General features: G+C 38.0%; 1 protein-coding gene across 6 annotated transcripts in view; it reads left to right on the plus strand.

The window, feature by feature from the left end:
* LOC117410913 (ribosomal protein S6 kinase delta-1-like) overlaps positions 1–13,426 on the plus strand; it is a 154,601-nt gene that overhangs the window by 22,187 nt on the left and 118,988 nt on the right. For 5 of the 6 annotated variants that reach the window (XR_009328866.1, XR_009328867.1, XR_009328868.1 and 2 more), the window contains exon 7: positions 6,492–6,863. The exons of the other annotated variant lie outside the window; for it this stretch is intronic. Coding sequence is in view for 2 of the 5 variants with exons in the window: in XM_059025314.1 (XP_058881297.1) it covers positions 6,492–6,863 (372 nt within the window). In the remaining 3 variants the exon portion in view is untranslated. The remainder of the gene's footprint in view (positions 1–6,491; positions 6,864–13,426) is intronic. 6 annotated transcript variants of the gene reach the window in all.

Consider the following 13,426-nt stretch of genomic DNA (forward strand, 5'->3'; position numbering starts at 1 on the left):
CTCTATTTTTATAATCTAGTAGATCATCTCTTTTTAGTTTATCCACTTTTCTTAACTCCGTCTCTATAATTCTTTCTTTGTATCCTCTTTTTTTAAGATTTGTTTTTAATACATTTCTTTGTTTTACATAGTCACTTTCTTTTGAGCATATTCTTCGTATTCTTATTCCTAGACCCTTTGGGATTGCCCTTTTAGTGTGTATCGGATGTGCAGAGGACATGTGTAAATACTGGTGCATGTCAGTAGGTTTACAGAAGAGGTCAGTCTCAATTGAACCTTCTTCAAGTTTTACTATGGTATCTAAAAATTATATTTCTTTCCTTGTTCATCGAAGGTCCACCTTAATATTACTGTGTATTTCATTTGCCATTTTATGAAACTGGAAAAGAGATTCTTCTCCATGTGTCCAAACCCCAAAAATATCACCTACAAACCGAATGTATTCTAAAGGTTCTCTTTCCGATTTTCTAAGTAATTGTTCTTCCCATTTCCCCATGTATGTACTGGCAAAATGCATTCCTAATTTAGATCCTATTGCGGTACCATTGTTTTGTTTGTAATTCTTATCAACAAATGTAAAATAACTGTTTTCTAAAACTATGTTGATCATGTTCAGTACCTCTGATGTAGGTATTGATTTATCTAGTCTATTATCTAGTGCTTTTTGACAAACTTCTAAAGTTTCTTTATGAGGGACACTTGGGTACAAGGATTTTACATCCATGCAAAATAAAATTGTATTCTCTGGAAGGTTGTGTTTTATTGATTCAAGTCTTTTTAAAAATTGTGTTGTATCTAACATAGCTTGGTAATTTCTCAACGTGCGACCTAAGTTGTTTTTCTGCTATTTCAGCTATTATGTGTGTTGGATTATCAATTGTACTGACTATCATTCGCATAGGGTGATTTTCTTTGTGCATTTTAGGATTTCCTCTTGCTAGGCCTGTTCTTGCATTATGTGGCTGCATGTATTTTTTTAAAATTCTTTTGATATAATTCCTTTATTGTAAAGTCTCTCCGCAATTTCCTTAACCTCTTTTACCGATTTATTGATCTTATTGCTTTTAACTTCTTCATATGTATGTGTATTATTTAATTCACATTCTACAGATTTCATATAGTCATCTGTGTTCATTATCACTATTCCTGAGCCTTTATCTGCTGGTCTTATCATTATATCATCATCATTTAACAACTCAGTCATAGCTTGTTCTTCAATATTGGTTAAATTAAGTTTACATCTTTTCTTTAGTCCTACTATTATTTCTTGTTTAACTACTGTCCTCCTTACTCAAGTATTAGGGGGGAAATGTTTGTTAAGTGAAGTCAATGATTCAGAATCCCTCTTAAATATGTACTGTTACTGTATATACTGTAAATGTTTAGTATATAAAATGTCAATTTTGTCTGCTGAAGCCAACATAAAACTACATTCTCTAGGCATTTTTTATTTATAATATTGCTTTTGAATTGTTTTTTTTTATTAGGTGCTTTTAAATAACATAACACTTCAACATTTTCTGAGCCACCGGGATCCTTTAGTAGCCAGCCAGACCGTGTTTTGGGATCAGTCAGCCACTAGGACAAGCATTGATGTGCTGAATGGCACCCCAAAATGTTCTCATTTTTCTAGGAAAAAAAATATAAGCAGTACTGCTGAATTTGTTGCCTGGTAACCTCACTCAGACTACTCAGGGTGCAGTGGTACCCTAAATATGATCAATTTATTACCAATGATTGCATGGAGCATTTGTTTTCTGTGTTACCCAAAAATGAGTTTCCTGAATTATGACTGCTAGGAGTAGTATAATATTTAAATCAATCAATCAATCAATCATTATTTTAGCACCTTTCATAGTGGACCACCATCACAAAGCGCTTTACAAGATGCAGTAACAAGAAAATCCATAATACTTTAAATACAGAGAAATGCATAATACATGCTATACAGTAAAAAAGCAAAAAAAAAAAAGCATAATACATTAAATACAGTGGAAAGTACATAATACATGATAGTAACATAATACATGAAATAGTAGCATCAACAAAGCAGCTAATAGCAGATATCAGGCTTAAAGAGAATGGAAAGCAAGAGAGAACAGATGGGTCTTAAGAGTTGATTGAGCGATGGTGGGAGCATCACGCACCAAAGCTGGGAGAGTTCGAAAGAGTCGGAGCCATGAAGCTAAACGAGCGTTCTCCAAGTGTGGTGCACTTTTGCTTGAGGATAACAAGCAGGCTAGAGTCGGAGGACCTCAGCTTGCGGGCAGGGACATAGCAGCTCAGCAGGGTGAGGAGGTACACGGGACCTGTGTGATGAAGGGCATTGTAGGTGAGCAGGAGAGTTTTGAAAATAATCCTGAACTTTACAGGTAGCCAGTGCACCTGGGCAAGATAGGGGGTGAGGTGATCACATTTTTTACATCTGGTAAGGATCCTGGCAGCGGCATTCTGGAATAGCTGCAGTCGGTTTATGGTGCATGCCGGGAGACTACCATATAGAGAGTTGCAGTAGTCGAGTCAAGAGGAGACAAATCCATGACAAAGTATCTCCGCATCCGGGAGGGAAAGGTAGGGACGGACTTTAGAGATGTTTTGAAGATGGTAGAAGGAAGATTTGACCACAGAGGAGATGTGGGCATCAAAGGAGAGGTTGCTGTCAAAAAGTACACAAAGGCTTCATACTGTGGGGGAAGGCAAGACCAGACAGTTTCCAAGGTTCAGGGCAGCTATATTTAGATTCTTAAGTTTTAGATCCTACTAGAAGGAGTTCAGATTTGCTAGTGTTCAGCTGTCGATGTCTTGAATGCAAGCCGAGAGCCGGACTATGGCAGAGGGGCTTCCAGGGTCGAGTTTTAAGTAGAGCTGGGTGTCGACAGCTTAGGAGTGAAACATGAGGCTGTGTTGGCGGATGAGGTTGACCCAAGGGAAGCATGTAGATATTGAAGAGAAGGGGCCCAAGAACAGATCCTTGGGGGACACCACAAATGAATGGGTTTGCAACGCCACTGCGTCCAGCATAGAAAACAGACTGCATATGTCTGGATAGGTAAGAGGACATCCAGGAGAGACAGGTTCCAGAGATACCAGCATACTTCTGAAGGCGGTCAAGAAAAATGCCATGATCTGTATTTAATGTAGTGTTGTCCTTGGCAGTCCTTAGCTAGAATTTTTTTTTTTTTGAAAATGTCATAACCAGTCTTTACAGCATTGCTTATGTGCATTTATTAATGTATTCAATAATATTTACAGAATATGTGAGATGGGTTGTGTGGTTTTGAAGGCCTATGTTTTTTTGTTGCGCTCTGACCCATAGGAAAGGCCAGCAACATGCTTAATGCACTGCACCCCCTGATTTGCTTGGAGCTCATTCAGACAAGTACAGACCAGACCTAAGCGTGCTAAACTGCATACTGTAAATGCATCAAGATAAACTGACTCATAAATACATACATCAATGTTTGTACAAACCAACCCAAAAAAGTTGGTGCTGCTTAATTGTACTGTCCCTAAGAACAAGGTTAAATGGCTGTAAAGCTATATTTCAGTAAATTTCTTTTCTTTGTTTGATCTCTTGATGGTTACTGTCTGCAACATCTCTTTAAACTGTTTTCTTTTCAAGGTGCTTATTTCCCTCAATATTAAAATCTGTTGAATAACGGATTTCAGTCTTGTTTTGTGACATTGTAGTTGATGATAATTCAGTTTATCCCTCCCACAGTGTCTCAAGCGGCTATCTAAATAAATGATCTTGATCTTTCTATTATAGAAAGGTTTTGTGTATCTCTTTCTCAGTCAGTGCCATCAAGGTTACTGCTACTGTTTAGCATACAGTTCTCCATTAGAAAAGATACTTCAGTCTGTCATCTGGTCAAACAACTTATTTTACATTGCTGACACATTCAGGGGAAGGTGGATTTGAATGTCAGCGACTGTCAGGCAGGGTTTTCAGAAACAGCCAGCATGCTTGCCCTTAATGCATACTTTCCTGTAGGGAGATGTGAAAAATAAACCTGTGTACCATAGGGATAGTCAGTGCCCACTCAGATTATAGAGAAAGTCACAGTAACTACCTGAGGTGATTTTCCTCACAGGTCTCTGCCTCTGTCTTGTAGTACTTGCCCTGTGCAAGAATATAATTTTAGCAGAGGTGATTTTGACCAGAGACAGGTTCCTTGCTGAAGCATTTCTCTCAATCTTCAACAAAAAGTTTGCTTTTCTTTAACCCTTTGACACTATTGTTGTTCAAAGAGTTTGGTTAACGAATACAGCTTCTGAACAGCAATACTTGTTTTGGATTGTAGAGTTCTAGCTGCCTAGCATAGACATGTGTAATATAGGATAGATCATACAAGTGTCTATTGTAGCGGCTCAATAATGCTGCTAGTTATGGTTTCAACTGTGTTTCCATGTTTCAACCATTAATATCTCGGCAATAGTAGGGGGTTGAGTGATGACCCTTGGAACCGGCAGAACATTTTTAACAGGAAGGCAGAAAGGGTGTTCACCCTTCCAAGGTCAAGCATATGATCTGGCTGTGACCCATACTTGCCTAACCTCCCAATTTTCCCTGGAGACTCAGGGTTCCAATTTAATAAAAAAAAGTCCCTTCCCGCAAGTCCTATCATGGTGAAAACCAGCAACATTTCATACATCTGCATTGACCCTCCACAGAATTTTTTTGCCTAAGTCTCTATATACCACAATGTTTTGCGTGCAGTGAGACGGAAGCCTCTATTGAAAATCAGTCGAGTATTTTATTAAATTATTATTATTATTATTTATTAGCAGACGCCCTTATCCAGGGCGACTTACAATTGTTACAAGATATCACATTATACATTATTTCACATTATACAGATATCACATTATTTTTATATACAATTCCCCATTTATACAGTTGGGTTTTTACTGGAGTAATCTAGGTAAAGTACCTTGCTCAAGGGTACAACAGCAGTGTCCCCCACTGGGGATTGAACCCACAACCCTCCGGTCAAGAGTCCAGAGCACTAACCACTACTCCACACTGCTGCCCTAGATAGAATATCTTTTGAAACGCCCTTCTAAATATTATTGGCTGAAGCAGTTTTGAGTAAGGCTGGATTTTGATTGATTGATTGATCTGTTTGTTGGGAAGTTTGTCTGGTTGATTGGAAATTTGCACGTCCATACAGCCTTTCGTATTAATTAATTGACAAATTAATTAACTAATTATAACAAATACGTTTATGAATTACTGTATGAATTGACAAATTTACAGACAAATTGCTGGACAAATTGACCAATTCACAAATTGACAAACAAATTGACAAATTCATGAATTGACAAACAAATTGACAAACTAACGGCTAGATAGTTTTGGTACAAATGGTGCTCCATAGATCTGCCCCTTCTTAAACAGGTTTCCTGTAATTTTGCATTCTCTGCTGTGCACTAGATGGTGCTACTAAATACATGATCTGATTGCTGTAATGCAGATATCTGACATGTTGTGCCCTTGAGTTCTCGCATTATAGATAATATGTACTGAATAGATTATGCAGTATTACAGCAGTAGCTCTTTTTCACAGCAGTGAACCATGCTGTACACATTAACGCAGAGTAAAAAAAGTGAGAGGGATACCAAAAAAGTGCATATTTAACCAAATGAGCTAACTATAAGCACATTACATTGCATTATTGATATAATCCAAGATTAATCAATTTGGCGCAGTGATAAAATAAAGATTTTGTACAGGATTTTAGAAGCAGCATTTTTTTCATGGCTTTTTGTCTGTTCTATCTTCATTCTCAAAAATATTTCTCAATCGATTACAAATGCGTTGAAACAAACCATATATCAAGATTTTAAAGTATGTTTAAATGAGTGCACTTACTGTCATCAGTGTTGCCACATTGTTCTCAAAGCTGCACATATTTTTCACTTATCCATTTTACTTCTTGTGTTCTTGGCTTAGGAAGCTTTGTGTTTGGTCACACTCACTGTTACTGTTTCAATAATGTATTAATGTTACGACCCATCTCTAAAGGTGTTGAAGATTAAAGTAAAGAAGTGATAAACAAGACTTTAAAATCAATTTTCTAATTAGTGCCTTGTTTTAAAATGAAATTCACCATATGTAACTCTTCATTTTCTTAAATGCATTAAACAACTGCAAGGTAAGATGTTCCAACTCTGGTATATTAAAGATTTATTTTAAACATGGACAGTATATAGTAAAGGCTGTTTCTTACTTCAATTAATTTTTCTCAACATGCTTCAGTCTTGTGAACCACTGTCATGCAGTCCGACCAGCTAGAGTTCGCCGTTCAGTCAACCATCATGGAAATATGCTGCTTATGATTTCACCCATAACCACAACTAGTATGCATGAAACTCCTTTTATGTCAGAAACTGTACTTTGGTGATAACTTTTTTCTGAAGGTAAAGCTCATCACAAAGGGTTCAAAAGAACACAGGAACAGAAATCTAATGTAATATAATTTTCCAGGCCTCTCGAGTGACGGTGATCTGATATCTTTGCCAGTGGACACAGACTCTCTTGCTGAGCTTGATGATGGAATGGCCTCAGCTAGGGACTCTCCAAACAAGCTGCTGGGTGGTCTGGGTGGCCCATCTCCCGAACCTGCAGGAAAGGAGTCTGTCGGTCATGATCCGGAGATGAGCAGGAATGGTGCAGAGGGAGGCAGCAGGGGGGCACTCTTCCCTAGCAGCCTGAAGACCAAAACGGGGAAGAAAGACTACCTAGATAAGGCGGACGAGGTGATAAAGCTGGCTCTGCAGAAAGAAGCTGAACAGGACTATGAGGGAGCCTTCTCTTTCTACAGAAGTGGAGTGGATCTTCTTCTCCAAGGAGTTCAAGGTATTCAAACTTTAAGGGGTAGATGTACTAAGATGGGCCAGTCGCAGTGCAAACATACCGCAGTTTGCATTTTCGTAACGACAGTTCGCAAAGTGCACATTTTGTCGTAACGACTAAGAAGAAATATGTTAATGAAGAAAGCCGCAATATACAAATTTAAATATTATTAGCGTCATCTCATCGAGATCTCTAGCGAGAGATGTGCGAATTTTTTTTAAATAAAATAGCAGCTGTTGAGTTGTGGTGTGCTGCAGCAGAGGGTGCCCGAAGGATAACGTCTATACATGCAAGGGTGCAAGAATCAAAATAACATTGTTTTTGTTAAATGTAAACTTCATCTGTACAATGCATTCTGTTCTGTCTTCATTTTACCTATTTAATATATATATATACAGTGCCTTGCAAAAGTATTTAGACCCCTGACCAATTCTCTCATATTACTGAATTACAATTGGTACATTGAAATTTCGTTCTGTTTTATATTTTATTTTAAAACACTGAAACTCAAAATCAATCATTGTAAGGTGACATTGGTTTTATGCTGGGAAATATTTTTAAGAACCACCTGTGAACCATTAAAGTTGCTGTCACATTTTCTGGATAAAACCCCCACTGTTGAAGGATCATTGGTCAAGCTGTGAATCTGAAGGAAAATGAAGACCAAAGAGCATTCTACAGAAGTTAGAGATAAAGTAATACAAATGCATAGATTAGGGAAAGGGTACAAAATAATATCCAAGTGTTTGGATATCCCAATGAGCACAGTTGGATCAATAATCAGGAAGTGGAAGCTGCATCACACCACCCAGGCACTGCCAAGAAAAGGCCTTCCCTCAAAACTCTGCGCTCAAACAAGAAGGAGACTTGTGAGAGAAGCCACAGAGAGGCCAACAATCACTTTGATGGAGCTACAGAGGTCAGTGGCTGGCAGTAGGACTATACAGTATACTGTACGGTGGTAAAATCAAATGAATACCTAGCGCACCTTCTTTTTACTTTAGCCTACCGCTAAAACAAAATAAATCCTGCTGCTGCATTGTACACTAATATTTTTTTTTATTATTATTTTTAACTTGGCCTATTTTTATTTATTTTTTATAAATTTAGTCGTCGCCAATTTTTTTACCCCGGTTTTCTCCCCAATTTAGTATGCCCAATTATTATCTGTATCCTCGGCTCACCGCTCGCAACCCCCCCGCTGACTCGGGAAACGGCGGCTGGAACACGCGTCCTCCGAAACGTGCTCCTGCCAAGCCGTCATTTTTCGCACTGCAGATCCACAGCAATGCCACCAGACCTATAGTGCCGGAGGACAACACAGATCTGGCGGCTCCACTGCAGAACCACAGGCGCCCTATCGGCCATAGGGGTCGCTGATGCGCGGTGAGCCGTGGATTCCCCTGCTGACCTAAGCCCTCCCTAGCCCGGGCAGCGCTCAGCCAATTGTGCGCCGCCCCCTAGGAACTCCCGGTCACGGTCGGCTGTGACATAGCCTGGATTCGAACCTGCGATCTCCAGGCTATAGGGCACATCCTGCGAGGAGCGCCTTTAATGGATGCGCCACTCGGGAGCCCTCTAACTTGGCCTACTTAGTAGCCTAGACAATTAACACACAATAGATCATGGTCCTATAAGATATTCAAATGAGCTGGAAGGTTAGTGGCACATGTGTTCCCAACACGTTGGGAAAACCAGAAATGTCATAGAAATTTGTTTTTCAAGGCTTAAGTACACCCTGACTTTAGTGAAAATTAGGTAGTTGGGTGTTCGCCTCAAAAATGCATTGAGCACAACTGGCAATGCATGAGAAAAAGTAGACTGGGAAATGCCAGCAACAATTGTGACAGTTTAAAAGATGCTTTCAGAAGTTCTTAACAGATTGATGCAATTGTAAGTGTTGCAATTGTTGGCTGCTTTAGTACATATCATTATAATATTTGAGAACCCTCATCTCCACTCCCTTTTTGCGAATTTATGCAGGAACGCCCATAATTACATATTCATCTAAGGTTGAACCGCAAAGAAAAACTGGTGCCACAAAGCATTCCCTAAAAAGTCGCTAACAGCATTGTGCATGTTTAGTACATTTCACCCTAGACTTCTGACTCGTTTGCGACTATTGCGACAGACGCAACACTTTAGTACATCTACCCCTAAATGTGTTACAGATGCTGTAGACCCAGTATTGTTACATTCACACTGTCTACTGTGTAAATGGCAAGTCATGTATTTAATTAAGCATCCTGGATCACTCCTGTTTCTATGTATCCACAAAATGTATTTTCTGGGGCAAACATCTCTGGTACTATTTGTTTCACAATGTTGTAACCATGTAACTTTAATGTACACCCATGGGAAATGGCCACTGGTGTTTTGAATGCACTTTGTTGTGACACAGGGCTTTGTTTTCATTCACAAAAACACAGATTTCCTGTTTATAATTAGACTTCCTCCTCTTTTACACTTTTTTTTTAGGGGCTCACAAAATACCGTAATAAGTCACTCAGCTTTTAGAATACATATTTGACTGGGGTTCTTAAAACATTGAAAAGGAGCAAGTATATCCATAACTATAGCAATGCTAAGAGAAACTAGTAAAATGTATCTACAGTAGTTGCTTTTAATATTGGCAATTTTCTGTTTAACAGTCTGTAACTTTGTAGTAGATAATGCACAATTTTATTTAATAGAGGAATTTGTCCCAAGGCCATGAAACAGTTGCAGTTTGGACAAATATGTGAACTGTGGTGTTGATGAAACTTGATTAGGTAGCACAAGTTAGTCACAGTAACAGAATATGCAGATATGAGGAGACACCCTGCCTGTTGGTACTGTATGTCACACAGTATTTTGCATGTGCATATGATGGATGTGGGTCATGAGTGTTTTCTTTGTCATAATACTAATAGCTACAATGTTGTATTTGCAGCTGTAGTGGGGGTTGTATTGAGACTAGGTGGTTAGAGATGAAATTACATATCTGTAATAGATCAAGCTGGAGAGGACAGGAGATACCTGAAATGGCACAGTTCTGTGTCTGTAGAATTAAATATTCCATGCTGTGATGAAGACCAGGATAAAAGCTTTTCAGAATTGCCTTTTTACACATCTCCCCTTACATACAATGTATAAAATGACTAGCCTCTAATAACCTTGTTTCTTTATAGCCACTTGTAGTAGTGTTATACATAATAAGTTACCTTGCATGACTGTGAGCTGCAACTGTGTTTATTCTTTCTTACCTGCTTTGAGTTTCTGTAACATTACAGGCTTGTTGAAGGGTAGACAGCAGGGTTCCTGTTTATTAACAAGCACCTGTACTTCGTGAAGTCCTCTCAATACGTATTGTATGTCAGCACTCCTGCTGAGCATGTGTTGTGAATGATTGGCTGCCTTTCCATTTTCAGCAGAACTCCAAAAACACAGCAGAACTCCTCGGAGGCAGTTATTTGAATGAGGTTAGCGAGGTGAGTCAATGCAGAAATTGGAAGGCTCCATATTTAATTTGTCATTTGCTAGTAGGCATTGCAAAAGCTGACACACACACACACACACCAGAAAACTACACTGCAGCTGAACGTGAACATTGTGTTGCGTTTTGTGGGAGATTCTCAAAATCACAAATTTTGAAGTTGTATGGAACACTCGTACAGACAAAACTTTTAGGGGAAACCAAACTGGGCCTCAGAATAGTGGATCTGAGTGTCATTCAATCAGTATGTGATGACAAAGCAATACACAACCAGACAGTGATAACTGATTCAGACTTGTCAGCAGCTCTATATTAGCAGTCTGTAGTTTTATTGTTTTTCAAAATGATTTTTTGTAGTAAACTAAACAGACATTGACATGCTTAAAGGTGGCAACCTTAGCTACTAAATAATGAATATACAAGTGAAAATCCACAAAAAAATGTAGAAATAAGGATTCAATGACCTATTTAATGCTGGGTTTCCATTAGGCACACATTTATTAAAAATGTGATTCTGCCGTGAAATTAAGAGACTTTTTTTAGTCCGTTTCCAGCTGGTCAGTCAATGTTTGTCTTGCCCAGATTTCACCTTCCCCTGGTGGTGAAGTGACCCACATGTTTTTCAAAATGTCACGAACTGCCCAGCTTGCCTTCTAATAGTGGTGTTTCATTTATTAACAACATCATTAAATCAAGCAGTCAGTCTGTTGTCCGTTGCATTTCATTTCTGTCCTTGTCTGCATATCCTCCATGCTATATTGCAGCCTTGCTGCTTGGCTTGAGGTAGAGGGGACAGCTTTGTCCTTTTTAATTTGTATTAAATTTTCTGGAATGCTGGTTTAAACCTATATTAATGAAAACACATCTTTACCTTCAAACCGCTTCGCTACACTGAACCTTGCTGATAAGCAAAGAACCATCTTCTTTCTTACACTGCAATGTAAAACAGCAGTTCCCAAACGCAGCATTTACTTTTTTTATGCAACTGAATCCGTTCTGTCCTGCTAAAAGCTGAATTTACTGTTTTAGACCCATAATAAAATATGCATTGATCAGTTTCCATCTGTACCATGCAATTGATATCAGCTTGTGTAAATGACACATGCAAGAAAGAGGTCCATCGGTGAATAGAGGGTATCGTATCTTACAGGATCAGATATGATAGGCTTGACTGTATTAGACTTTAATTTGCAACTGAAATTGAACTGCTAGAGCTAGCCTATAACCAGGCCACACCTTTTGAGCCTTCTTGGTATTATTCAGTGTGTTTTGGTATGTCCGATTTATCAGTAAGTAAACGGCTAATCTGTCTCTCATTAATAATACAGTGTGTAAAGGCTGCTACACGGCAGACACAATGCGACAAAATGAATAGAACCTATACTTTTAATAATTATCTTTCACACCACAGGTGACACCAGGGTAACACTGAATCCTATTTTTTGCGATTTGTCGTGCGACAATATGACATAGTATCCAAAGTATCAAAAATGACATAGAAAATAATTTGGGCTGTGTTCGAAGGCTCATTCCCTAGCCAGGAATTTGAAGGTAGTTTTAAACCTTCAAAGGTTCGTCGGGTGGCATTCACCATTTGACAATATGTGAATTTTATAAATCCCACATTAAATGTCACTCACATGCAAAATTCGATCTTTTGATTTGTATAATGCATATTACGTAAACAAAAGTTATTGTATTACTAAATCGTTATACGTAGCAACTCTAAATGGTGCCCCTGCCATGTATGTAGCAGGGTATAGTATGCCAAAACACTGGGGGGTGGGGGGTTGTAGTGCTTCAGTAAAATATGTACTAAATACCTAGTGTACAAAAATACTTACATTATTTTTTCATTTGAATGTTAATATTTGTAATGATAGAAATCACTAGAAATACGCACTGGATGAAGTGCTTCTAGATCTTTTTAAACATTCTTTGAAACACATAAGTTTTAATAAAGTAAACTGCAAGTACTAAACAGTTTTTAATCAAATCTTGAAATAATTTACCTTTTCACAACTAAAAACCTTCTTCATATATGTACCTGACCAGGCATCACATTTTAGTAACACGTGCAACCTGCACCATAACTCATAAAATCCTAATTTCTGTACTTTGTAACTAAGACACGACTCTACTCTCAACTATTCAAAAAGGAAAAACAAGTGTAGTAAATAGAAAATATAAATAAAACTTACAGTCCAGGAGTGCTCTTAATGTGATGGATGTGCCTGCTTCTCGTTGCTCAGTTTTGACTGAAATTTTGACTGAAATTTGTGACAGCCAGACAGCAGCTGCAAGTCCTGTTTCAGTACATACCATGTCGCTCATACAACTAGCTGGCTGCCCATATGGCATTGAAAATTGAAGGGAAAGAGTATTTAGGGACCTGTCAAATCCATTTGATGCAGCACATACAGACGTAATATCAAAATACCGATTGTCATGAAGGAAGATAACTATCTAAATGGATTGTATTAATCAGTTTTAACCTAACTTGAATATATTTTAAACAAAAACTTAAAAAAAATAAAACATTAAAAAAGCCTTTTACTATGTAAAAATCAGCTTATTATTAACCTGGAAGTCCATCTTGGATTTACTGTGCACACTGAACTAACATTAAGTTTCAATAGTAAAAAAAATATAGTATAAATATTATATTAAAATAACACCAAAATTCAAATCAAAAAATGACATGTGCTTCATTTTGTAATCTGTATGGTTTTATTAGATCAATAAATTTGTCATAGATGGATTTCAATTATCAATGTTGTTCCCTGCTGTGAATGTGCATCTGTACATATGCAGGGAAGGTTTTAACTCAGGTAATAGTCAAGCCATCTTAGATGCCAAAATGTCTGAGTTAGATGCTGTCATTCAATACCTTCGGAGTACAAATGGCAGTTTCTTTTGGTGCAAATTGTGATAAGAACATAAGAAATTTTACAAACGAGAGGAGGCCATTCAGCCCATCTTGCTCGTTTGGTTGTTAGTAGCCGATCGCTTTGCCATTGGAGATATTGATGAAGGATGGCTTTTGGGAGACAGTGTAAGATACTAATAATAATGCATGTATTAACAAGTT

The sequence above is a fragment of the Acipenser ruthenus genome, chromosome 6 (genome assembly GCF_902713425.1).
Source record: "Acipenser ruthenus chromosome 6, fAciRut3.2 maternal haplotype, whole genome shotgun sequence".
Classification (NCBI taxonomy): Eukaryota; Metazoa; Chordata; class Actinopteri; order Acipenseriformes; family Acipenseridae; genus Acipenser; species Acipenser ruthenus.